The 26,952-nt window shown below is 48.7% G+C and overlaps 1 protein-coding gene across 1 annotated transcript; it reads left to right on the top strand.

Moving 5' to 3' along the window:
- Positions 1 to 5,950: 5,950 nt before the first annotated feature.
- Positions 5,951 to 24,988, top strand: LOC308427958 (L-gulonolactone oxidase; the record flags this gene model as incomplete). The annotated part of the gene is made up of 11 exons (XM_080926252.1): positions 5,951 to 6,004; positions 8,271 to 8,396; positions 10,263 to 10,357; positions 11,738 to 11,828; positions 14,225 to 14,410; positions 17,550 to 17,657; positions 18,293 to 18,369; positions 21,962 to 22,111; positions 22,449 to 22,613; positions 24,296 to 24,386; positions 24,860 to 24,988. The coding sequence occupies exons 1-11, from the start codon at positions 5,966 to 5,968 to the stop codon at positions 24,986 to 24,988; spliced, it is 1,257 nt and encodes a 418-aa protein (XP_080782378.1). The 5' UTR covers positions 5,951 to 5,965.
- Between the last annotated feature and the right edge of the window lie 1,964 nt (positions 24,989 to 26,952).

Here is a 26,952-nt window from a genome sequence, read left to right on the forward strand (position 1 = left end):
CGACATTGATTTTCTTGTCAATGAATGTTTGGGAAAAATTAAGACTCAGCAGTTACTTAGCAAGCTGAGTCCTGCTGGAAGAAATAAACAATAAGTCCTGGTCCTTAATCACACGATGAGAACAGCATGGATCGAATTAAATGATGCACACCAGTTTTTGCTGATTTGTATTTCTTTCAGTGCACTTTTATTTTTATTTTTCAATAAAGGAAATTTATACCACTGACGTGCCTGGCGTCGGTTAGGGAGAGTCGCGCTGTAGGGCATTAGCAATAAAGCTTCTGACCAAAGTCAGCTCCTGAGAACCTATGCAGAGGAGTCAGGAAGCCTGCAAACAAATCTAGGCTGTGGGATTGCCCAGGCCTATGTCATGATGGTACTAGACTAAGAAATGCCACAGTTCATCAGAAAAAGGGAGGTTTAGACTGAACTCCGGCTGAATGGGAAATCGTGGAAGAGGAGGAAGGGCAAAATTGGCTTGAAGTTAGAGGGACTGGGTTTGGGGAGTAAATGATGTAACATGGGCTTTTAGGAGCAAGGCAAAAACCTAGACTTGTTTCTCCATCCTAGGATCCCCCTCCCTCACCAGCAGCCTATAAACCACAGGCTTTTGATTAAAAAGAAACGACCATGAGTCTCTCTGGCTCTAGGGGAAGCACAACATTCCAAACATTCCATCTCTCCAGGGGTTCCTGGTAAAAAACAGAGGTGTACCATTGCCTCTGCCCTTAAGATTTGGTCCAGATGGCCCTGTCAATCAGTTGGGCAGAAAACCTTCTCTCAGGAAAGTTGTCTATCCCGGAAATCCTAAGAAATCTTATCTAATGGTCAGCACAATGGTGCCTTTGGCCACTGTCCATCACATTAAGAGCATTTTCCTTATCTCCAATGTATCCTTGGCCACTGCCCAATCTCTTCCCAAGAGCCCATCATGTGATTTCTGCCTGTCTTCTGCACTATGTTCTGTGGGTCTTGTCTGAATTCACTTAACAGAAATCATAAGGACTGAAAATCCTTAGGTTAGTGTGAAACTCTGGTGTCATGGGGGCCCAAGTCTGTCTTTTGGGGAACCTTAGAAACAAATATAGAAGGCTAACGCCTGTCTTAAAACGACTCATACCTGTACTTAGTAGACTACAAACTTAGCTTTGAGCACATTAAACAATTCAATCCTTCATAAGGCGACTGACCATCAATTTGCATGTCTTAACCATCTTTAACAATTTACAAGTTAGCAGCTTTTATCAGGCTAGGATTTTACAGTAGTAGACACACATCTCTAAGTTAATTTTTGTTAAGCTGAGTTATACCTTTATAACCTTTAGGATTTATCATACAAAATCCATTCTAATCCAAAATATCTTAGTGATTTGACATTATCTCTTGAGAAGAAGGAGGAGGAGGAGGAGGAGGAGGAGGAGGAGGAGGAGGAGGAGGAGGAAATAATAATCCGAGCATTCCTCGGGACTAAGAAATACTCCAGGTGCTGCCTTTTACCAACAACAGCCCCAGCTGTTCTTGGCTTTCCTCCTGGGCAGATTTTTCCGGCTACTGTTTTCTAGAGACAGAGGTACCAGCAGTTTAGCATTATGCTCATGTTTCAATATGATTGGATTTGTTTGTTTTTTGTTTGTTTGTTTAATGCCAGGAAACTGAGCCAAAGAAGCACATTAGGCCTTTTTCCCATTCTTGTCTCCCCTCCATATCTATCTCAAAACTACTCCTGTCCTGTCCGGTCCATTCTAACTCTGTGTTCCCTGGACTCCATCCTTAAGCACCTCCCTCCAGGTGTTTCCTTCTGCTCCATCCTCTCTACGATCACAGTCCTCCACAGCATGGTTAATTTCCATTCTCGGTGACCTCTCTCCTCCATGTGCTAATTTGGTGTGTGAGGTGAGTTACTGTTGCTCCTCAGTCTTCCTTAGGATACCCATTTTGGGTGAATATGTGCAAACTGGGGACCCATCATGACTGGAAGGCTGATCCTTCTTAATCCACCCAGTAAACTACCACCCACACTTAAATAAACAGCAGACTCAGTTAAGGCATTCAATAGCTGAGAAACACCTAATAAAAGCTAACTGACTGCATACAGGAAGCTGAGACTTCGGAGTTGTATCGCCTGGCATGGGCACCATCTCTGTGTACCCCGTGGAATTTGTGTAGAGAATATGTGCTCTTTGTCCTTTTAAAGAGCCATCTATAAAAACATTATAAGCAATCTCTGTTACATTTAAAAATCCCAAATCTACAGGATTTTTTAGATGTAATTTTAGGCAATACCCATGGGGTATTTTTTAAAAATCTTAGGAGGGGATATTTTGGATTAGTATCTATAGATCCCAAGCAATACACTAATGCAGCCTGCCAGTTATCACCAGTGCGAAGCAAATGCTCCACCTGCATTTAATTATGTGCACAGTAATTTCTATATGCTCTTCACCAGTGAGGGACTGTTTCTGAGTTAGCGCTCCAACACCTGTGTTACTTAATAAACTGATAACTGCCCACACACATACACACACACACACACACACACACACACACACACACACACACACACACACACTGTAAATGTTTCATTTCTTGTAGAATTTAACCAAGGGTTTCCAAAAAGCAACTCAAAGAGCAGAGCCAAATCCTAGGTCAAGGTAAACAGGTAAGAGAACATCCAGTGATGTGGCCTAAAACTTGCAATTTCACTTTTACCGTCAAGGTTAAGCGCTGATGAGACACTCAGCAGAAAAGAACACACTCGGTATAATGAGTCACTAATAGCCCTGGGCGTTTAAAAACCATCACCTTAATGCTTTATGCCTGAGTGCAATTGTTTCTTAACTAGAACTTGGGCTTGCTTTAATTTTTTTTCCCCTGTGAAGTAACCATAGATCTCTAGCTAGTCTTGTATGAGAAGGGGGGAGGGGTTCCTATGAAGGGACTTTCTATATTGAGTTATCTCCTCTATGAGGTAAAACAAAAACATTTAATTAAAAAAAATCAAACAAGCAAACAAACAAAGAAAAATCAGCTCATGTTTGCGATGGTGGAGTTCAACCGGTCGTTCCTTGGAACTCTGCTGCATTACATCTGGCGCCCAAAAAAAGCTGCCGGCTAGAGGGCAGATCACTCAGGATGGTGAGAGCCTCAAGGTGGCTCTGTGACTCAGGGAAGCCTGAGCCGCTAGTGTCCCTTTGGGTTCTCCCTACCAAGACAAAGTATAGCAGACCCCCCCCCCCCCAACACATCAGCATCATTGTATCCGGCTTCTAAAATAACTAACAGGGATTTTTATTTTATCTTGGATGGGCTACGCTTTGAATCTTTCTTACCTCCTCTGAAGGTCAGGTCAAGGGCTGTGGGCCCCACATTTCGGTGCCAGGCTCTGGTGATCCTTCTGCAGGCTTTACAGCAGTCGGGGGCGGGGCGGGGGGAGGGATGACAATCAAGGTGGGATCAGAATGAAACTCCCCTGGGTTTATTGGGACCAGCACTGGCCCAGATCATTCCGCTTTGGCCATATTTTAAGCACAGCAGACTTACAGGGGAAATGTATTCAGATAACAATTAACCCAGCTGCCTCCGTGCAACAAAGCTTAAGACGTGTTTACGTTGAAGTTCTTGGCAAAGTACCCATGGCTCCGTCTGTAAGATGGTTTCTTGCTGAAACAAGGTTCAGGATAATGGTCTAGGGATCTTAACAGAAGTCATCACACATCTGCGGGAGCCAGGATTGGCCCGGCCCTAAGATAGCATAGAAGTCACTTATGGCCCTTGTGATGTGCAGGTGACATCACTCATAAGAATACATTTTTATGGTCTGAAAGCAATTCTCAAGATGTAGAAGGAAAGAGTCTGGGATAAGTAAAAACAATAAGTCTGGACAAATAAGGGCAGAGCCTGTCTCATCAGACAGCGAAGGATCACCAGATTGTAAAACGACAGCATTCCCGACATTCCAGGAAGAGCAGCCACGCAGCTTGTTCCGTGTGTTTAACTTCCTCGGTTTCTCCACACCGCTTATCTGTGTGCACAAGGCCTTTTTGTTCTCTACACAAGAGCACATCATTCTCTAGAGTCTTCGGGCTCGAGGGCATAGCCTCACCTTCATGGATAATTACCCTAATTTGGAGGGTGGTCTGTACTGGGAGGTTTTGTTATTGTTAGAATCCAAGTTAGCCAGGCGTGCTGGAACTCACCGTTAGTCCCAGCACTTGGGAGGCAGAGGCAGGCGGATCTCAGAGTTCAAGGCCAGCCTGGTCTATGAAACGAGTTCCAGGACTACCAGGGCTACACAGAGAAACCCTGTCTGGGAAAAACAAGCAAACCACAACAAAAGAACCCAAGGTGACAATATGGGCAATGACTTATTTCCATGTGGTCAGGGAAGGGGACACAAAATGAAGACAGGAGTGCCAGGTTCCCAACATGCTTTTAGATTGTAGACCTAAGTGAGGAGTCTTTTAACCAGAACAGCCTCCAAGTGTCTGCTTTTGTAGGATACCAATTACTGATACTGAGCGGCACTAGACTGTCCCTCAGCTGTCGCTGTCCCCTCCCACAAGCACCATACTTAAGTGTGGAGGTGGGGGTGGTGGGGAGTGTTGTTTGGATAGTTCAGTACAAAAGCTGAGTAGGGCTTTGAAGGGCCCATGAGGCAGACTGTCCCAAAGCTATCCTAGTTCTGAGCCTGAAAGCGGAGCTTTGGCCCTGGACTCCCAAGGCCGGGCTCAGTCAGCGCTCTTGCAGTGGATTTCAGGAGTACAGCAGCTGCTTTTGAACCTCCATTTTCCAAGCTTCCTTGGTGCTCCCCGAGAGAGGGCAGGGGGCGGGACCCAGCTACTGTTTACAGGGATCGCCTGGGTCTTGCAGGGGGAGGAGCCTGTTTGACACAGTTTTTCTGCCTTTGTCCCAGTGCCTTGGTATGGGTGGCTAAACATTCTGCCTGAGGTAACCCAGAGCTGAGGTTGTCTGACCACTGCGCCTGCCGCCCAGGGCTTTGTTCGACTTTCTGTGGGAACGCTTCAAGTCAAGTCCTCTGCTCCGGCCGATCACGATCACCGGAATCATGGTAGGAATGAGAGGGATCCTGAGAGAGCCAAGTGTGGAAGGGTAAAGTCAGGCAAGGCTGGGGCCATCGGGGGCGGCCATAGGGGATCCTCCAAGTAAACTTGGGGAACAGTTGGGTGTTAGAAGAGGTATGTGGGAGAAAAGAATGGTTGGACTGAACTCTTAACACCTTCAATGGGCCTCTGTGCGAACTTGGGAAAGACCCTTACTGCTCTGAGCCTTAATTTTAGCAGTTGAGAGAAGCCTTACTGTCTGTTTCATGACATTATTGTAAGATCTAATAAGATAGGACACACAGAAAACCCACAGTGGCTGGCTGTACAGTGGTGTACAAGGAAAACGATTCTGATTATCAGGCTGAAGACTAAGAAGATGATTCTGCCACACGGAACACCTAAGAGATAAACCCTTCCCTGCTGCGGAAGTCAGACCCCAGCCCTTGCCTCCAGCTCTTTCTCAGACAGCACTACTGGGCTTATTTGCTGGGCTATCAATATTGTACCTAGAGCAGGGATTGACCTGAGTCCTATCTTATCAGGTCTTTGATCCCATCTATCCCTTTGGTCTCAGAATGGGCAGAATTCCCATCAGTCTGACCAGGAGTGATCAAAGCTAACTTTAGGAAGCAGGGTGCGGGCTGCCAGGTTCAGAGCAGCGGGTGCTGTTTGATCTTTCTAGTGGCCCTGACCTAAGAACCATAGTAGACAAAGGGAGCTGGGGCTCTGTGCTGTGGCCAGGTCCTCTCCTCTTTGTGACTATGGGCTGTGGAGTTGGTGTTGTGACTTACAATGACTGCTCACCTGCTGAGTGAGATCTGGCTTTCTTCCTGGTACAGGTCCATGGGCACAAAGGGGTCCAGTTCCAAAATTGGGCAAAGACCTATGGCTGCAGCCCAGAGATGTACTACCAGCCCACATCAGTGGAGGAGATCAGAGAGGTAGGTGTCCATGAAACTACATGGGGCGCTCAGCCTGCAGCCACAGTCCTGGCTCTGAAAGGAGCTAGATGTGGGGCTTCCTGCTGGCCTGGTTAGGTGAATGCAAACAAAACCTTTTGTCCTGCTTTCCCCAGCTCCAGGTCTGCTCAGCAGCCTGCTGTAATGTTCTATGCCCACTCCAAGCCTATACAGCGTATGCCAGGGGCAGCCATGTCTGCACTCACCTCTCCCACCTCTGCAACAAACTCCACGAACTTGTGCACATATCTGTGCATGCTTGTGCACATGCAGGTACATGAACATACATGCCTGTAGACCTATGCACATGCACACCCATGTACACACCTATGTATATATACATACACATACATACATGCACATAAATCTATGCACGGGTGCACAGATACATATTTATGCCCGTGCACCCACTTAAGCCTGTGCACACACATATGTACACAGACATACTCACACTTGCATCATATATGAGTCGATTTTCTGAGAAGAATCAGACTTTCTGGGGAAGGACACCATGAGCATAGGGACTGAGGACTCTACCCTAAGAGACAAGAAAAGAGCACCAGCAGTAGGTGAGAAGCTGGCAAGCTAAGTGGCTTTAATGGAGATGGGGTTATTAGGGGATAAAGGAGTGAGCCAGGAGTGTGCTCCTCGAAGAGCACTCTGGGATGTGCTGGCAGCCCATGTGACCTTGTGGTGATAACAAGTCAAGGCTTAGTGTTTCCATGGAGAACCAGCAGAATCCAGGGAAGATTAAAAGTGTGTGTGTGTGTGTGTGTGTGTGTCCAAGCAGGACTGTGGCATGACACAATGTCTTGCTCAGCCTCGGTGAAAAATGTACTATAGGGAGTGGGCGGTGCACCCAACATTCCTCAGTCAGTTTTCAGTTGCCAGTGGGATGCTTTGTGGCACACTTGTAAAATGTGTGACCTGAGGCACCTGGATGGGGTGTTTGATACCAGGGGGAAGTAAGTGGATTCATTGAGGTAACCATGGAACCACACATTTTTCTGCCAAGTATCTCCAGACACAACCTCCCTGATTCAGCCCTCATGGGTCGCAGCCTGCCCTGGTTTCTACCTCCAGGAGCCTTTACTGCAGCATGGGGACAGATTAAGAGTTCTTGTAGCCAAGATGAGGCACTTGGGTGCTCACCCATAGTCACTAGGATGGCTTTGGAAGGTTTTGTTGAGGAATGCCATGGGGCTTGTTGTTTTATAAGCTCTAAGCTGAGGTTGGAGATATAGCTCAGTCAGGAAAGTGCTTGCCTAACATGCTCAAATGCCCTGGGCTCCATCCCTAACACTGCACACACTAGTAATCCCAGCCCTGAGAAGGCAGGAAGACCCGGAGTTCAAGACCAGCCTTGGTTACTCCGTGACTGAGTCTCAAAAGGGGAGGGCCTTCAAATTAGCCCATATGATGGCTGAGATCGTAATTCCAGCATTAGGGAGGCAAGAAGATTACTAACTAGAGGACAGGCTGGGCCACATAGTGAGACCTTGTCTCAAAACACCAGACCCAAATAGAAAGGTGACCAAGCCAGCTCAGTCAGTCAATGGAGGTCTCCAGCGGTGGAGCGAGGATAAAAACAGATGATTAGACAATGACACAGCATGACCCCTCACCCAGTTCTGGGGCTGAAAGGCAGGTTTAATTCTTCCAGTCTGCTTTTATACCATTTTAATTACATGCAAGTAATAATAGGGTCAGTTCTAGGCTAAGGGAACCAACAAGACCAAGAACTCGAATAGTCAGGGAACAAGCTAGGCCATAAACAACATCCCATAAGCATTGTTTCTAAAGGCTTGTAAAGATGACTAGATTATCTGAGCCTACTTCCTGTCCTAGGTGAAGTCATACCCTTGCCTTGAAGCCTACTTCTTTGTTCTGGCCTAAAATCAGCTTCCTCCCTGAGATTACTTCCTTGTCCTTGCCCAATGTCAAATTCCAGCCTGGAGTAGCCATACTTCCTAGTCCTAGCTCAACGTCAAATTCTTGCCAAGAGACCCCAAAAGCTTGCCACAGAAAGGCTACCTGGGGCTACAGAGGGAGGAGGGGCAAGAGCTGCAGACTAAATGGTGTCTCTGTCCTCGCTGACCTCACCTCACAGCCCAGCTCTCATTCTGGTACCAGAGGTACTCCCCCAACCTCCCCCACACCATGGCCAGCAGCCTCTGCAGGCTCCTCCAGGCCCTGAGGGTCCCTGGCTTCCCCTCTGAGCAGGGCCTTACTGGTATTGTCTTGGCAGGTGCTGGCCCTGGCCCAGCAGCAGAAGAAGAAAGTGAAGGTGGTGGGTGGCGGCCACTCGCCTTCAGACATCGCGTGTACTGACGGCTTCATGATCCACATGGGCAAAATGAACCGGGTTCTCCAGGTACCGGCGCCCCCGACACCCCTCCTTCCCAAGCACAATAGTTTCCATCTGTGTACCAGACTCCATGCATGAAATCTCCAACCTTTGCCCCGGTCCTTGGAGTCTCCCTGTTCTGTGTCCTCAGGGTAATACCCTGATCCCTGGCCTCCCTCCTGAACATGTCACCTGAGCCTTCCCTTGGATTGCTCAGGTCACTTGTCAAGTCTACATGATCCTCTGTGGCCACATAGAGGATATCCACCCCATCTCCATTCCTTCTCGTTAAAGAGGTATGGAGAAACTAGGTTCCCGGAGAGCAGACTAATCAATCCAGCAGAACCCACAGTAGCACTGAGCTAGGCTTACAAGTAGGGAAATGAAGCTCAGAGACAGGCAGTGACTTGCCCATGGCCACACAGCAAACAACAGCAAAGCTGGGCCCAGACTCAGCTATGCTACTAGCTTCCTATTGGAATCCTACCCATGCAGTTCAGCCAGCACCCACTTGCCTACTTGGGGGACCCCAAGATGTGTGCTTCGGATACCAGTCCTTACCTTCTGGAGCTAGCTCCCCTGAGGTGAGTTCCACAGAATGTTCTCCCCCCTCCCCACAGCAGCCAACTAGCAATACCTAGGTTGCTCTGCTGTGTGGGTGTTTCCTCAAACTGACAGGCTGCTTATCAGCAAACATCAGTCCTGGCAGTAATTAACTCTGATGGCTAATTAGTGGGGACTGGGCTCCGGCAATTGATTTTCCAAGCTCTGTGCCCCAGGTGGCTGAATGAGCAAGTGTTTTGTACTTGGGTGGATGTGGCTTCGGTCTCTGCTCTGCCACTGGCTTCTCTGTTTACATGACCTTGGACCTTGGTGTGACCCCTGTGCTGAGGTCAGACCGAGGACAGCAGGCAGAAAGTTGGGCTTAGGCAAGTCTCTTCCCTCCCCAGTTCTTAGGCTTTGCTCAGGTCTCCAGGTTAAGAGCAGGCAGAGACTGTCCTCCAAATGACAAGGCCTCGTGCCAACAGTCTGTTCCACTCTCCTGGCGTGGATGGGGTGCAGAAGCATGAGTGGAGCCCAGTCCCCATCCTAGCACAAGTGTTCCTGGGCAGAGTCTGACTCACATTTCCTTCTCCTGAGAAAAGAGACATTGCATGGAGTATTCTGAAGGGCTAGAGGCAGGGCTCGGGTGAGAGGTGTACTGGCCAGTTGTGTGTCACAAGCTGGAGTTATCACAGAGAAAGGAACCTCCCTTGAGGAAATGCCTCCATGAGATCCAGCTGTAAGGCATTTTCCCAACTAGTGATCAAGAGTGAGGGCCCAGCCCATTGTGGGTGATGCCATCCCTGGGCTGGTAGACCTGGGTTCTATAAGAAAGCAAGCTGAGCAAGCCAGGGGAAGCAAGCCAGTAAGTAACATCCCTCCATGGCCTCTGCATCAGCTCCTGCTTCCTGACCTGCTTGGGTTCCAGTCCTGACTTCCTTTGGTGATAAACAGCGATATGGAAGTGTAAGCTGAATAAACCCCTTTCCTCCCCAACTTGCTTCTTGGTCATGATGTGCAAGGAGTGGAAACCCTGACTAAGAGGTTTGCCCAGCATGTGCAAAGGCCCAGGTTCCACTTACAGTATTGAAGAACTGATTTTCAGAGATTGTCCCCAAGGAGCTGAGGCATGTTTCTGTCATCCCTCCACTTGAAAGGTGGATGCAGAAGGGATCTCCCCCTCCCCCAACATCCCTGTATCCTTGGGCTCACTGTTCCCCCTTTAGATTGAGAAGTACCTCAACCTGACCAGAGGCTAAGCTAGCCATGCTCACACCCCAGAGAGGGCTGGCTGGGAAGCAAAGGTCCAGCTGTGGCCTAGCTCATCCCAGCCTGTGCTGGCTCTTACAGGTGAACAAGGAGAAGAAGCAGGTGACAGTGGAAGCCGGTATCCTCCTGGCTGACCTGCACCCACAGCTGGACAAACATGGCCTGGCCCTGTCCAAGTAAGAGTCCCTCTGCCAGCCCCACCTGGGGAAGGAGCTGCCTCTTCCCTCCTTGTCCAGTGCTACACTCTCAAGGATCTGTCATTGAGACTGTCACTCTTCTTGGGGTACATCCCTTCCCTCCTTCCTCTGCCGGTCCTATTCAGGTTGCCTTACTTGTCCTGCCCCTTGTTAATGGGGAGACAGATCCAAGCTTAGCAGAGTTTTAAGCAATCGTCTTGAACCAGGCTGAGACAATTAAGGACTGAGTCTTTCCAAAAGGACTCAGCTTACACCTGGTAATATACAACCACAGAGCCCAACACCCCAAGATAAGTAAAAACAGCTCTGGAGGGGTGGAAGAGCAAGGTGACCCTTCCTGCAATGATTTTCTTGTCCCTCCAGCCAAATGTGTCAGCCATTGCCCATCCTAGTGCTAGGGACTGCCATCAACACAGCAGTCAAGTTTGGGTAATGAGGTGACCCCGTGTCTGCGGATTTTACCCAGGAGAAAGTGCTGCTAGATGTTTGAACTTGGGTGTAGAAATCTCACTGCAGCTGGAATTAGCTGGAATTCTGTGGATCGAGTGTTGGTGTTCCATTTGCCTTGGCCTGCCTGGCATAGGCCCCACAATTCTGCACTATTGGAATCATTGTCCCCACCTCTCCAAAGATCAGAATGACTGACATGAATAGACCTTGCTCAGATCCCGGGAGAAGGCAAAGACAAACAAAACCCCACCTTCAAGGAGCTCCAGCGGGGGGCAGGTGGATGCAGACACGGACCAGCACTGAGCAGGAAATAGGTTCAGTCAGTGTCAGGTTGAGGGTGTCGAAAGGTTTCAGAGGACCCTAAGTTCTACCTCATTTACTCTGGCCTTGGACCCCAGTCTAAGGAGCTTAGCTTTCTCCTAGGCCAAGTAGGACAGGTGACTGCTCTTCCCCCACCCCCTGCTTCTTCCCTTCTAGCTCAGGGAGGCTCATCTACAGACTTGCTAGGATGTTTGTGTGTTTAGAACCAGGACAGTACCATGAGTCCTGGTGGGTTGGGAGTAGAGGAGTCTTGGCCAAACCATGTGGCTGTTCTGGGAGAAGACGCCTTTTGTAAACAGGCAAAATGGGGGCCTATTAAGTTGTAGAGACCTCAAAGACTAAACACACAGGTCTCCCTGCAAACTGGCCCATGTCCCAACTAGCTAATCTGATGGTCCATGGAGATCCGGAAACAGGGGCCTTGAGACTTGGGCTGATCACAGGTTGGGCCATCAAAGGTGAAGGGAAATCTGCAGACAGAAAGAGAGCCTTTTGTCCCAAGGAGTACTTATGTCATCTTTGGCTCCCATTGTCCTGAGAAGCCTAACTGATCTGTGATGTCCCTCTTGCTCCATCTACTGAGCCCAGTCTGGGAGCAGTGTCTGATGTGACAGTTGGTGGCGTCATTGGGACCGGAACACATAACACTGGCATTAAACACGGCATCCTGGCCACCCAGGTGAGTCCCCCGTGTTCATGCAGGGTAGGTGCAGCTCCATCTAGGCCTCAGACAGATGCCCCCAGAAACACCACTTCCTTCCCTAAACCTTATCAGGCCTGAAGGAGTCCCAGGTTTACCAGTTCTTTAGCCATCCCAAGGGACACCATCATCCCCAGCTCTGCAAATCCTCACAGGCAGTGCAAGGCAAGGGGCAGGCAGGGCAGGGGCTACTCCATCGGAAGTTATAACCAGAAACCAGATGGGAGATGGGACTAGCCCAGAGTAGCAGGGGAGGCAGAGCCTAGGAAAGGCATAAGGGCACTCTGTAAGAGTCTACCTGCCCTTCAACGAGAATCTTAAACTTCATTTGATGAGAATCCAGTCTGGAGAACTGTTTAAGAGTACTACTTTGAAGACTCAAAGCCTGAAGCTTAAGCTATATCCCAGTCCCTGGGTACACGCACACCAGTAGATTCCCGTAGCTTCTGGGTGCATTGCTGTCAAAACCCTCAGGTTAAATGGAGAATTTCAGCCCCATCCACGGGGAGAGAACACACAGAGTTGAGGTCACCAGTTAGCACTCACGACATGGTATCTGGCCATATGTCAGTTCAGAGGCACCTTTGTCAGGAACAGCCTGGGACTGGCGGTTGACGCTGGTAACTCGGAGGCCTTCATGGCTTTTGCCATCTCAAAGCTGAGCTTTTTGCTCAAGGGGCCCAGTGGTAACTGGGGGTAGAAACAGCCTAACAGTACCCCCAAGACATGAGCCCAGCTCTTTCCACTGTCTAGAACTGATGTCAAGCTGGTCATGCCTGTTGCTACACACTGGTCATCAGGGAATAGAATTAAAGTGGCCACCCATAAAAATGCACATAGGATTTATTGGTCACTTTCCCTTGGAATCCCCATTGAGCAGGCCTAGAAATGCAGGAAAGGACGTGTTCTGTGTCACAGCCATGTGGATAGCAATTATATTGGCTGGTGGTTTGGTTTGGTTTGCTTTGGTTTGCTTTGGTTTGCTTTGGTTTGCTTTGGTTTGCTTTGGTTTGCTTTGGTTTGGTTTGGTTTGCTTTGGTTTGGTTTTTTGGCACTGTAACAAAATGTGAGGAAATCCATTTCAAGAAGGGAAAAGTATATTTTTACTCATGGCTCTGGAGGTTTCGGAAGAAGGGTAAGTCACACAGCAGCCAGAAAAGGACCAGAGATGTGAGGGGTCTTTCCAGAACATGCCCCTCAAAGTATATTTCTTTCAGTTAGATCCCAAGTCTTTATTTTTCATAACCTCTATCAGATTATAGTCTGCCCATAGATCAGGGATGAGGTTAGGTTTGTCGTGTGCTAACGGCTTCCCCCAGGCCCATCAGCTGCCAACCAACCAAGGACCTTGGAGAGACATTTCAGATTCAGGCAAAAAATGGAGAAGCAAAAGAGGTGGGCAGCCTCCAAATCAGCTTCAGCAGGAGGCCAATCACACAGGCTTTGGTGCTTGATCCATATGCCTGCTGAGGTCTGTCAGGGTCATTTGAGCAGTTGATGCAGGGCCCGACCTTCACGGGCCTTTAGCTGCCTATGAAGCACCTCACAGCCAAGCTATCTTTTAAGGCCCCAAATCTTCATCAGGGTCCTGGCTTCTGTAACCACAGAGTCGCCCCCCTCACCACAGCTGGCCACAGTGTCCCATTTCTGTCACTTCGTCCTCTCTGCTCTCTGGTCACTGTTAATCGAGATTAGTTCAGCTGTAGCTGCCCTCTCTCCCTGAGCAACCAACCACCAACGGCCCTTGTCAGAAGCAATTTCCATCTAAATTAGCAGGTAGCTGAGTACAGAAGTTATCAATAGCCATGACAGAGCCCTTCTGGAAGTGGGGACCATGGAGACGCCCATCACTTTGCAAATGAGCACCTTGGAAACCCTACGTTTCTGGTTAGATGAGGCCAGCCAGCATTTCCTGGGAGTCAGGGGATGGGTCCCATACTGAAGACTGCGCATGGCTGGAAAAGGCTGTTGGAACCCCCCTCCATCTACTGTCCCATCTCAGGGCACGTGTATACTCACTTTGCCTTGTCAAGCGTCTTCCTTGAGGAATCTGTGCCCTTGAAGCATCTCCGGGCAGAGGAGACTAGCTGCTTCTTGACTATGAGGCCAGAGAATGAGGGAGGACAAGCCAAGCCAGCAGGGTCCCCGTGTGACATCACATGATCATGGAGAGCTGGTGCCAGATGTGGCATTCCTCACCACCACCACCCCCATCCTGAGAATGCCCTCTAGGTAGACCTGGCATGAAGCTGTGTGGCTGGCTGGCCATGGTGCCCCTGGGGGTAGATGTTATCTGGCCTCTGTCCTAAGGACAAGCCAGAAAGTGGGGCGATGAATGAACGGGCTCTAACGTGTGACACCTCTCCCATGGCCAGGTGGTGGCCCTGACCCTGATGACAGCTGAGGGAGCAGTTCTGGAATGTTCTGAATCAAGCAATGCAAATGTGTTCCAGGCTGCACGGGTGCACCTGGGCTGCCTGGGCATCATCCTCACTGTCACCCTGCAGTGTGTACCACAGTTCCATCTTCAGGAGACATCCTTCCCTTCCACCCTCAAGGAGGTACTCACCTTTGGATCTCCATAGAGATCCTGACAAAGGGTCTCAGCCCTCAGACAGTTCCCACGGACCTCTGGTGCCCTGTTCAGGTGGGGATCGGGGGCATAGATCTTACTTCACCAGACCTTCCTTGGCCAAGGGAGACTGTGGTCAGAACCCTGGTGGGCTGTAAAATCCAGAAGCATCTCAGAGCTTACTGACGTGTGGAAGTGGAGGGATTTGGGTAGAGAGCTGCTTTAGGCAAAACACTGTGGTCTGGCTGCTCTTAGGGGCATTGACTCCCACCTGTCCTGTAAAGGACAAGCCAGGACCTCCTTACCTTGGAAGGCACCACAGGCTAAGGTCTGGTTCTAATCTCTAAATAGAAACACATTTTAAGGAAAACTTGCAGAGCTCCTCAACTCCCTAGGCAATTTATCAAGAGGGCCCATCACTCCCAAATGTAAAAGAAATGGCCCTTTGAAGACAGGGCATTTGGGTGTTGAGAACACAGAGTGGCCTCAAGGAAGACTGGGGTTAGCTAGGCAGAAATGACGATGGGAGGGGAGTGTGGCGTTCCCAGAACAACAGGTAATGGGTACTGAAGGTCAATACCCAGGTCATAACCATCCCAGGAGGTCATTGCTGGCCTCTGTGAGGACAGCTGCAAAGGAGGACCTTTGGTAAAGGAGAGAAGGGCCGTCATAGTCCAGGAAGGGATGGCAGCTAGGACCGTGTTCCACCACGAGGAGGAGAGCTTGGTGCTGCATTGTTCAGCCCTTTGCCTTGCTGCTCAGCTCAGCGACACCGTACGGATACTCAAGCTGGAGCTTTTGATCAGCAGATGAAGGGTTTGGTTCTTCCTGCTCCCACGTCTGGGAGGGTGGGTGGACCGCCTCCTTTGACCTAATTCCGTATCGCTGAAATCAATAGCAGACAAGTCTTGGGTCTATTAGAGCTTCATTGTAGGTTGACTCCCCGACTCCCACATGCATACAAGCCCACACATGTTGCACTGTATACATACTGATGCACACGTATGCATACACATGCACTCTTGCATGCAAAATGTACACGTACCCATTCATGATCATACAGAACCACAAAAATACATATGCATGCCCATATCAACAGATGCATACAAATCAGTGTCAAAGACCAGCTCCGCTAGATCCAAGGACGGGAATGGAACAGGCACACCCACATTCACACACTTGGTAGATGAAGCGATAGTCAACAAGCTCCAGCCATTTTACCAACCATATATACATATATACACATATTTGATGGATAAAGCAAAGCTCCAATAACTTTATTTTTTTCTCCCATGGCTTATATATATCAGCAAAATGTTTCCAGTTGCATAAAAATTATAATGTAATTATATTCTATTTTTCTTCTACTGACTGATTATAATGAGTAAATGTAAGAAAAAGACACGTTTCACAATTCCCTCACATGGATAAAACATTTTACATGTTACAAATGGAAAAACAAATTATTTCCAAGAATCCACGTACATTCTTAACTAAGCAACTTGTTATAGATAAACGAAGTGTTAGCAAGCAAGGTAGTTCTCTCAGCCAGTTTCTCCTAATGGCAGGCTGCAATTTGTGGTTACAAAGAAAGGATCAATTATTTTATTATTTCTCTTAAAAAGTAAACTTCTAAAAATCTTGAAAGAATCACAAATCCAAACTTTTATGTAAAAACCAATCAGTCAGTTCTACTTTAAATCCTCAGGGTGCACACCTACCCAGTAACAATTTTTTCATTAAATCATATCAGGAAACTGAGGGCCAAAATGGGTACAAGAAGTTATTTATGGCCTTATCACCAGCTCATCTTTAGCAAGAGAAGCCTGTCAGAGCTGGTCAGGCTGCTATTGTTCTTGCTCCCCTAACTTCAAAAATTCCCTAGCTCAACTATTAAGAGTGTGACTCTCTGAATTTCAAATTGTTCCCCAAGATTTCCTGCATCAAAGCCACTAGCAAACACACCTTAACCTAACTTTGCTAACAATCCATATCTCCACATTCTTTCTAGGGGTGATGGACACCTAACCATCTCCATCTCTCAGTTCTTCCTGGGGTTGGTGGTTGAATCATTAATCTGCTGCAGCAGCAATGCTGGAAAAAAGATCAGTCACTGTTACCATAGGTGCCAGTGACACTGCCCAGGAGGGGCTGGAAGCCCCCTTAGAGTTTTCATACAACTCATCGGTTAGGAGGGGTGTGATGACTCGGGGGTGGGGACAACAAGCAGAGTGAAACTCCACAACAGCACAAAGTCCTCAGAACTTGTAGTCCTCAGAGTTCTGCCTCTCCAAGGCACAGCCATGGTGGTTGTCTGACTGTGGACCACACCTCATAAGTTCCAAAGCTGTTTTGCTGTTCTTCTTGCATGACTCCCTCAATGAGTCAGACCATCACATTCCATATAAGACAGCCAGTGAACCCGGATGAGAGAAGGCTGTCTTCCTAATGGTTCCTTCTGGTCTCATGAAGGGCAATGCCTGGTACCATTTTAAGTACTTTCTGGTTATATTATCTCATTTGAGCTTTGTAAAAATCCCGCTAGCCGCTGACATTGACCCCAATTTATCCACAACACTAATAATTCTTTAAGCTGGGATAAGATGTTGTTCATCTCCTCTAAGTTACTTGGGGGAAGTCAAAAAGTATGTGAGTGATTTTTAACACCGAGCACATTTTGAGACCTGGACCATGCTATTGGGTAGTATTAAGGCAACTTAAGTATTTTCTCCTATGGGAAATAAGCCAGGGTACAGCTAAGCCTTGACTCCAGGCTTTCCTGACTTTTTCCTGTGACTAACAGCCTCTCCCTAAAGGAAAAAGGGTTTCTTTGAGTTCACAGTTTCAGGACATCCTACCCATCATGGGAAAAGACAGCAGACAGAGTAGGAAGTGGGGGAAAGGGAATAGGAGGAGGGACCAGGGCAAGTTACCTGCTTCCTCCACCTGTGCCTGACCTCTGACCTCCCACAACTCCTTCACACGAGGAGTCCATTGGCTCTCTGATTCAGTCAGAGCCCTCATGATGTAATGGTCTCTGGAGACATGCCCGCAGACCTAGGTGTTCTTCAGTCAAACTGAGTTGAAGGTCAAGATCGTTTCTCTCACTTTGTTTCCTCTTGTGCCAGGTCCTCGACAACCTGGACAGCCACCTGAAGAAGTCTGAGTACTTCCGCTTCCTCTGGTTTCCCCACAGTGAGAACGTCAGCATCATCTACCAAGACCACACCAACAAGGTAGCTGCTGTGCGGGTTCAACCTCACCCGGCTGCAGCAGGGGGCTGCCGGTTACTAGCGCACAGTCTCCATCCTTACTGCATCCAGAGCCTGAACACACTTCCCATCCCAGAGTGGCTGACATCTGTTTGTTGTTCATCAGGCTAGGGAAATGGGATTGTCCACACCATCACAGTAATGAAGTTGCAGCAGAAATAATTTTATGGTTGGGGGTCACCACAACCTCAGGGACTGTTCTCAAGGGTCACAGCACTGGGAAGGTTGAGACACTACTGTAGAATGACTGTGAAGCGGTGTGAAGGGCGGCCGAAGGACATCTATACCACAGGATCTCAGAAGGAGGGACAGATGGCATCTTTGTCTCGTGAAAAATAAATGCAGGCCAGAAAGATAGCTTACCTGGGAAGGGGATTTACTGCCAAGCTTGCTGCCCTGAGTTCAGACCCACTTGGTAGAAATTAGTTCCACTATGAAGAGATAATTCCAAACAGTTCTGGTGGGTCATCTTACTTTTCTCCCTCCTCCTCTAACGTGAAGTCACTCCTGGGACATGTCTTCTAATCAGACATTATCATAAATAAGTCAGAAGGCAGTTGAGACCTGGTATCTAACTCATAATGTATTACCCCTCCCAGGCCCCCTCCTCTGCATCTAGCTGGTTTTGGGACTATGCCATCGGGTTCTACCTACTGGAGTTCTTGCTCTGGACCAGGTAAGAATGCCACAGGACCTCTGTCCCTTCTTCTGTGTGCTGTGGAGGATGCGGGCCATCAGAAGAGTCCTGCCTTTATACCTGCAGATTGAGTCTGTCTCCTGGGTCTATCCCTGATTGCATCTCGGAATCCCCTACAGAGCTTGGGGTTCATTCTAAGAGCAAAGGAAATCATTAGAAGAATTTGAAGAAGTATTTTTAATAAGGCAGCTCAGGGGCTGTGAGCTAGTGGACTGGGAGGGACAAGGGGAATGTGTTCCTAGGTGTGGGTGAGTCCACATGAGTCAGGAATAGAGGTAGGAAAACTGGATGGGGGATTTAGTGGATGGGTCGTTGGTGGATGGGGAATTTGGTGGATGGGTGGTTTGGTGGATGGGGGATTTGGTGGATGGATGGTTAGTGGATAGGTGGTTTGGTAGATGGGTGGTTTGGTTGGATGGGTGGTTTGGTGGATGGGTGGTTTGGTGGATGGGTGATTAACCGGTGGATGGCTGTTTTGGTGGATGAGGGATTTGGTGGGTGGGTGGTTTGGTGGATGGGGGATGGACTCCTTCATGTTGCTGTGACAAAATAACTGAGAAAGTCATTTTAAAGGGAAAAAGGGGTATTTTGACTCATGAGTTTAGAGGTTCCAGTCCACTGTCATTGATGCCTCTGCTGTGGGCTGGACACAGAGACCCATAACAGTGAGGAACTGATCACCTCACAGCCGGAAGGGAGCAGGGAGAAAGGACACGTCTGAAGATAGATAGACATTCAGAACCACACTGCCAATGACCTCATTCCTCCAACCAAGCCCTACCTCAAGTACCACCTGCTAAAGACTAAGCCTCTATGTGTGTGTGTATGTGTGTGTGTGTATGTGTATACATATATATATATATGTATATATATATATATATATATCTGCGTATGTGTGCATGTGTATGTTTGCATGTGTGTGTATGTGTGTACATATGTATACATGTGTGTGTACATGTGTGTGCATGTGTGTGAATGTGTATGTATGTGTGTATACATGCACATGTGTGTATGTGTGTGTGTGAGAGCAAGCACCTGTATGTGTGCTGTCAACACCAGGCATCTGTTTTCCTCCATCGTTTTCCTCCTGTTTTTAAGACAGGGTCTCGCTGAGCTTCTAGATTTTACTAGACTCTCTGGCCAACAAGCCCCAGGATATTCTTGTCTCTACCTTCTCAGCACAGGGTTCCAGGCAAACACTGCTATCCTGGCTTTCTTTTCTTTCTACATGGGTTCCGGAGAGTTGAACTTAGACTTTCATTCTTACCCAGAAAGCACTTTTTATACCTGAGCCATCTCCCTAGACCCTGGGCTGAAGCTCTTATGGGCTTTGGAAGGGAATACCATACCCAAACCATATCTCTGGTACCTCTGAGAGTAGGAAGTGTCAGACATGAAGGAGTAACAGACACAGACTAGATGGCTCTGAGGACTGAGGCGGGCCTGTTTGTCACTGTCCCAGTGAGTGTCCCTGTGGTTCTGAGACTGTAGATGCATTCCGTGGCGTGCTGTTGGAAGTGGGGGGAACATTGTCATTGACATGCAGTCCCTTGATTGGTCATCCAGATCCTTTGTTCTGGGTCAGCTTTCCAATGGAAGGAGATGGGGGAACATGAATCCTCCCTCCAGGAACTGAGGATCATGTGTAAGGCGGGCAATCACCCCTTGCTTTTCACACATCTCTCATTCTTCAGACTCTTGAGGCTCCAAGTCTCCTGTCTAGTGGGAAGCTCTGCCTGGGGGTGGGGGGGGGAGGACTGCAGGAACAGGTGGGGCATGGTAGAGTGCTGGTTTGTGCTGATTTAGTCAGGTCCAGCCTGACCACTGGGACATCCTCAGCTGCATCCATTTCTTTCCTGCTCTCATTCTCTCGGCCCCATTGCAGCCTGTTCTGTCCACAGCCCTCCATTCTCCACCCCTTCCTCTCCACCCTTTACCCTCCACCCTCTACCCTTTACTCCCTCTCCCCACCCCCTTCCCCTCCACCCTTTACTCCCACCCCCTTCCCCTCCACCCTTTACCCCCATCCTCCTTTCACCCCTACCTTCACCCTCTACTCTACCCAGCAGTCAAGTTACCAATCTAAACGATAAAACCCACAGTTACTTCTGACCAATGGCAAATGAGACATTCTTTAAGACATAACATATATGCCATACAGTGCACCTTTAAGTGAACTATCCACTGGCTCTTGTGTGTCCAGTCTCCCGTAACTGTCCCCTCCTCTACACCTGGACCAGGCCAAGAAAGCCACCGTTAAAATGGAGGCTTATTTCTACGAGCCTTCAGTGGGAGATGTTAAGAGCCAAGTCCGCTAAGGAGGACCCTGAGGTTTTCTTTGTCCTGGTGACTGACTTGGTCCAGTGTCCAGAGCCCCAGACCTGGGAGCTGAATCCATGGTAGATGGGTGGGTCTCTCTGTCGTGGTCTCCAGGCCTCTGAGGCTGCCTTTGCTGGTGCCGTTTACTCTCTGCAACCAAGAGGCACAACTGGTCATCCTTCACCTACTGGGATAGCTCCCCAGCTTTTTCAGGTTCTTGAGTTATTAGTGTGTCCACATGTATGCACATACATGTATGTCTGTGCAAGTTTCTATGTATATGTGTGTGCATGTATGTTCATGTACATGTGTGTGCATTTGTGTGTGTGTGTGTAGATTTTAAAAACAATGGTAAGATAAACTTTTTAAAGCCAAAAGCTAGGAGGTAGCTGTGTCTTGGCCCAAGAAACACTGAACTCTCTTTTATTTTAGTTCCCCAGGGAGCTCCCAGCACTGATTCTAGGGACAAGAGTCTAACACAAGACCCTTTCCTAGGACACTGGTCCCTTTTAGCTGCTTACTCTTGGCAGCATTGAATCAAGGCTTCCAGAATGTAGAAGCCATCTTAGTTAGGGGTTTTACTGCTGTGAACAGACACCATGACCAAGACAACTCATAAAGGGCAGCATTTAATTGGGGCCAGCTTACAGGTTCAGAGATTCAGTCCATTGTCATCAAGGTGGGAACTTGGCAGTATCCAGGCAGGCATGATGTAGGCAGAGCTGAGAGTTCTACATCTCCATCTGAAGGTTGCTAGCAGAATACTGGCTTTCAGGCAGCTAGGATGAGGGTCTTAAAGTGCACATCCACAGTGCCACACCTACTCCAAAAAGGTCACACCTTCTAATAGTGCCACTCCCCGGGCAGAGCCTATATAAACCATCACAGAAGGAGAGTAAATAGCATCTTTTTTTATGGAGTGAAACCTGGAAGGTACCTGCTAAAATTAAAAGTCAGCTCACCCTTGCCCTAGCTAGCCCACAAGGCCTTGAGACATGGGCATTTGTTACTGTGTGGTGTGGAGTGACATTGCCCAGAGTCTTAAGGGCTGTTGGTAGGTGAAAAGTGAGATAGGGGAAGGGGGGGGACTGTCCCTACCTAGACCAACACCTCACTGGCCCAGCCTGGCTACAACAAGGTTGGTAGGAGATGAGGAATGAGGGCCTGGTTTGAAAAGAACTCACTCCGTACCTACACGAAGCTGACACAGTAAATACTGGGTGCCCTAACCCCTCCGCCCTGTCACCTGCAGCACCTACCTGCCATTCCTCGTGGGCTGGATCAACCGCTTCTTCTTCTGGCTGCTGTTCAACTGCAAGAAGGAGAGCAGCAACCTCAGTCACAAGATCTTCACCTACGAGTGTCGCTTCAAGCAGCATGTCCAAGACTGGGCCATCCCCAGGTAGGGATACCCCAGATAGGGCCAGCCCCAGATAGAGGCCATCCCCAGGTAAGACCTTCCCCAGATAGAGCCTATCCCCAGGTAAGACCTTCCCCAGATAGGGCCACCCCCAGGTAGAGCCACCCCAGGTAGGGCCATCCCCAGGTAAGACCCTCCCCAAGATAGTGCATTTCCCCCAGACCTACTATAAAAATGGGTTCCCTCTAGAGCTGGGAGTCCCTGGTGCCATGAGCATCCCAGGCTCAGGTCCCGGGAGGCTGGGAGCCCTATATAAAGCCATGGAGGAGGATTGGGGTAATCCCTTCGTACTCTGAAGTCTCTCCTGGGCTGAGGGCAGGGAGAAGACCAAGGAGGCCCTGCTGGAACTAAAGGCCATGCTGGAGGCCCACCCCAACGTGGTAGCCCACTACCCTGTGGAGGTGCGCTTCACCCGAGGTGATGAGATCCTGCTGAGCCCCTGCTTCCAAAGGGACAGTTGCTACATGAACATCATCATGTACAGGTGAAAGAAAGCCCGCCGCAGAGTGTGGGGTGTAGGCAGCTGTCCCCTTGTGTGCAAATGGATTCCTCTCCTTCCCAGTCTCCCAGTGCCATTTTCTGAGGCCACCTTCTCGATTGGGAGATGACACAGACCTTAGCCTGAGATGGCATCTCACTCCTTTGAATTCTTAGACTCCTCTAGAGTCCCGTGACGTACGCCACTTACAGGCTCTGCTCCATCACCATATTCCAGTGTGACGGCGAATTAATACCAGTGGGGAGGACCAGATAACGGGATGAGCGATGTGTCCTCACTCAGGTGCCCGTCCCAGGAGGCTCTCTGCTGGCCTGGAAGTCATGCTGTGTTGGCACGGTTCCAAGGCTGGCTTTCGACAGAAGAGGGGTGGATACCTGATACTGGGTTCCTGCCTGAGTAGATGAATTTGTCAATCCCAGGGACTGAACCCAAGCCTGTGGCTGGCCTTCTTTTCTCTCTCAGCCTGCGTAAGGCACCTGAAGGAGTTAGTCTTTCCTGGTCTCTTGCTAAGATGCATCCTTCATCTGCCCAACCCACCGCCAGTCCTCATTCATGCTTTCACGAGACACAGGCTTTCTCTGCCTTTGAAAATAAAAATGTCCACCTTGATCTTTCTAGGATATTCCTCCCCAATGTGTAAGGCCCCCAAATTCTTGCAAAGCCAGAGACAACTGGATTCAGTTTTTAGGGGTCCCCAAAGAGCCACAAACATTTTTCTGAAAGACCAGTCGTCTCGTTCATAGAGGGTGTAACTATGTGTCGGCTGTCAGCATGGCCCAGCAAATGAAGAAGTGAGAGTTCTCATGAGGGTGCATCTGAACGTGTTTGAAATGTTAGCAGTGACGTCAGCACTGGAAAACAGTCACTTTGGGGCTGAGTAGCTTGGCAAGAGCCCGACAGGAAACCTCCATTAGGTTACACAGCCTTGCTTTCTAGACATGAATGAAGTCATCTTGGGCGTCCAGGGTACTGGCCAAAGTACTATACATGTGTGATATGTGTGAGGATTGTATGTGACTAGTGTGTGTGAGGGCTGTGCAGATTTTGTGCACATTATATATGTATATTGTGTGTGAATGAATATTAGATGTGCAACTATTGTGTGTGTTGTATTTAAGTATTGGGTATAAGTATTATATTGAGGATCTGTGTGTTATGTGTATATTATATGAATACTGTATGAATGAATAGTGTGCATGTGTGTATTGTGTGACAGTCACGAGTTTGCTTGCAGTGGGGAATTATTCTGACAAACACACCATTAGCAATTTTATCACAGTGAACATCACACCTGTACAGATGCTGATGCCACACCTTCTGCACACCCCTGCTCTTCCCAGGCTGCACATCTGTACAATACGTTGCATCTGTCGGGTACTGTGGTGGCTAACCTGTGTATAGTAATGACGTGTGCAAGAGACTGTTTCGGTTTCATTGCCCTGGGGTCAGTCTTTGGCCAAGACTAAACTCGCAGTGATGTCCAGGTACCAGCTGGTGAATACAGGAGGGAGCAAAGTCTCGGGGATGTGCAGTAAGCAGGCACCTGGCCTGGTTGTGCTGTCCTTCTGACCGGTCAGATTAGGGGCAGGTCACAGAGAAGGCACCTGAGACAATGGCAGCATATCCTGGGACAGAGCCGGAACCCACCTTCTTCCTCTCTACTCTAGGCCCTATGGTAAGGATGTGCCTCGGCTGGATTACTGGCTGGCCTATGAGACCATCATGAAGAAGTTTGGAGGCAGGCCCCACTGGGCAAAGGTAAACATTCAGACATTTCCTCTACACCCATAGCCAACTGCTGTGTGCCTTGTGTCCACAAGAGGGCGAACTCCTCTCTGTTACTCTGAGGACTCCTAGCTAGTGAATGAATACCTCTCCTGTGCTCTGGCTCCTGAAGGACCCCTTGGGAATCTTTCTAGAAACTTCTTTCCCTTTATTAGATTTTCCTGTGGAGCTTGCGAGCGGGATAAGGTAGACATCAGCGCGCCCGCTTAACAAATAGAAATGAGAAGGCCTGTGTAGGCGTGGGACCAGAGCTGGGCCCTCCATGGTATCTTGGGATGCATTCCAAGGCCTTTTAGCTTTACTTTCCAGACCCTTTTCTTTTTGTCTGGGGATCTGATGGTGTGAAGGGGTGCGGGGCAGTGTCAATGCAGGATCAAGGCCTGCAGCCTCGCCTGACTTCGCTCCGTGAGGACAAAGCCCACTGCCTCCAATGATTGCTTCCACAGGCCCACAATTGCACCAGGAAGGATTTTGAGAAAATGTACCCTGCCTTTCACAAGTTCTGTGACATCCGTGAGAAGCTGGACCCCACTGGAATGTTCTTGAATTCGTACCTGGAGAAGGTCTTCTACTAAAGCAGGAGTGAAAACAAACCGCCCAACCCCTCACACTGCTGCTGCCTTTGGGGGTCTGGGGAAGTGAGCAGTGTCTCACAGGCACAGTGGGGGCTACCCTCCCCTCCTGACCACAAAGAAGGGCTGGGCTATGGGTGGGGCCTCTCTGCTCTTTCTATCACCTTCATAACACCAGCAAGACTTGGCTTCTCTCAAATTCCTGTCTGCATTTCCATGAGACACACACACACACACACACACACACACACACACACACACGATACAATCATTTTGGGAGAAAGGGGCTCTCCGATGCAGCATATCTGTCCAGACTAAGGATTTAATCTTCCTAGGTTCTACTGGTCCATCAGGTATAGAGATTCCTGGGAACTGCAATTCTCCATCCCTCTTCAGAAGGGATCCCTTGGCAAGAGGTGGCATGGAGCATGCTTTGCTTCCTTTTATCCTTAAAGGGTTTTTCAGATGCCCAGAGACTGTCTGTTGGTCCTGGGAAAGCCATCCTTCAGATATGTCCACCTGGCCTTCTGACTAGCATGGCCTGACCCTCGCAGTGTGTCTTTCAGGAGGTGTTTAGAGTGGAACTCGCCTCATCCTCCTAACCCGTTGCTGATCCGTGTGTTTCTCTCCCTTCACCTTGGAGACAATTCTTTGGAATGAGATCTTGCTGTGTCCCTGACTTTCCCTGGGTATTGCTCTCACCTTCCTCTCCACAAATATGATTTCAGTTTGATTTGTGGCCTTCCTGGAGTGTTCCTTGGAGAACCAAGAAGTCCCAGGTACTTTGTAAGAATTAAAGGACTCTGAAGATATTTTTCTGCCTTTGAGAAATTAGTATTTTAATTCCCTATCTCATAGAAAGCTAAAATACAAAATGTACTAACCAACAGAGTTACCAGATCAGCAAAGGGACGAAGGACTTGGGTAGATATTTCTCTACAGCAGATACACAAGGCCAATGAACACATAAAAACACTTTTAATGTTGTTGTATTTAGGGAACGCTCAATGATCAATATCATTGCACATTAGGGAAGGGCAAATGAAGCCACAATGACACGTTATTATTAATATCATCAGTAGCAAACATTTACGTGTAGAATGCTTACTTAAAATACGATGCGTTTTGAAATTAGTTTTATACCTTGATTGCCTGTTTTGTGTGTGTGAACTTTTGTAGGGAACAATGCCACGTTGACAAGCCAAAAGTTCAGACATGCCCACTGGGAGAAGCTTTGGGGCCACGAGAATCCACACTAATTCCAGCCAGAGTTTCAGCCTTCGGGCTGCCTTGCAGACAGGCTTGTGAAATCACAAGTACCCGAGTCAGTGTTGAGTCCCTTACTGTCGATGTGGCCATTGGTCGTTTGTCTCTAGGGCGCTCTGAAGTCGACTGGTGCAGCTCACAGGAGTAACTGTGGGGCTGGAGAGAGGGCTCAGAGTGTAGGAGCATGAATTACTCTGTAGAGGACCTGTGTTAGATTCCCAGCGCAGGATCAGAAGGCTCACAGACACTGAAGCTGTAGCTCTCTCTCCCCTAGACTCTGACTGTCTGCACTTACATGCCCAAAGCCGTAGGCACGTACACATACACACAAGTTAACATAAATCTCCAGTGGGGAAAATAATAGTAAGCTAAGTCCCAAGGCATGGGAAACCTCCAGGTCTAAATCACCCCACCCCTGACCTTCCACAAAAGAAGAAACTGAGGCCCAGGGAAGTAAAGAAACTTGTCAATACCTCCAAGTGATGTCTTAAAGGCGATGTCTCTAAACTCTCCAACCAAAGTGAGGGGAATGAGACAGGCTGTACAGGCTTGGGGAGAAAGCTTACTTGCTTAAAGAAGTAGGAAACCACAGAGCTGCCTGATATCAGGATGTGTATCATTCAGTCAGTAAAGAACATGGCCACCCAAACACAGCTGGGACCAACATGGCTGACCAGCATGCCTGCGGACTGTCCTTGGCT

The sequence above is a fragment of the Micromys minutus genome, assembly GCF_963924665.1.
Source record: "Micromys minutus genome assembly, chromosome: 12".
Lineage (NCBI taxonomy): Eukaryota > Metazoa > Chordata > Mammalia > Rodentia > Muridae > Micromys > Micromys minutus.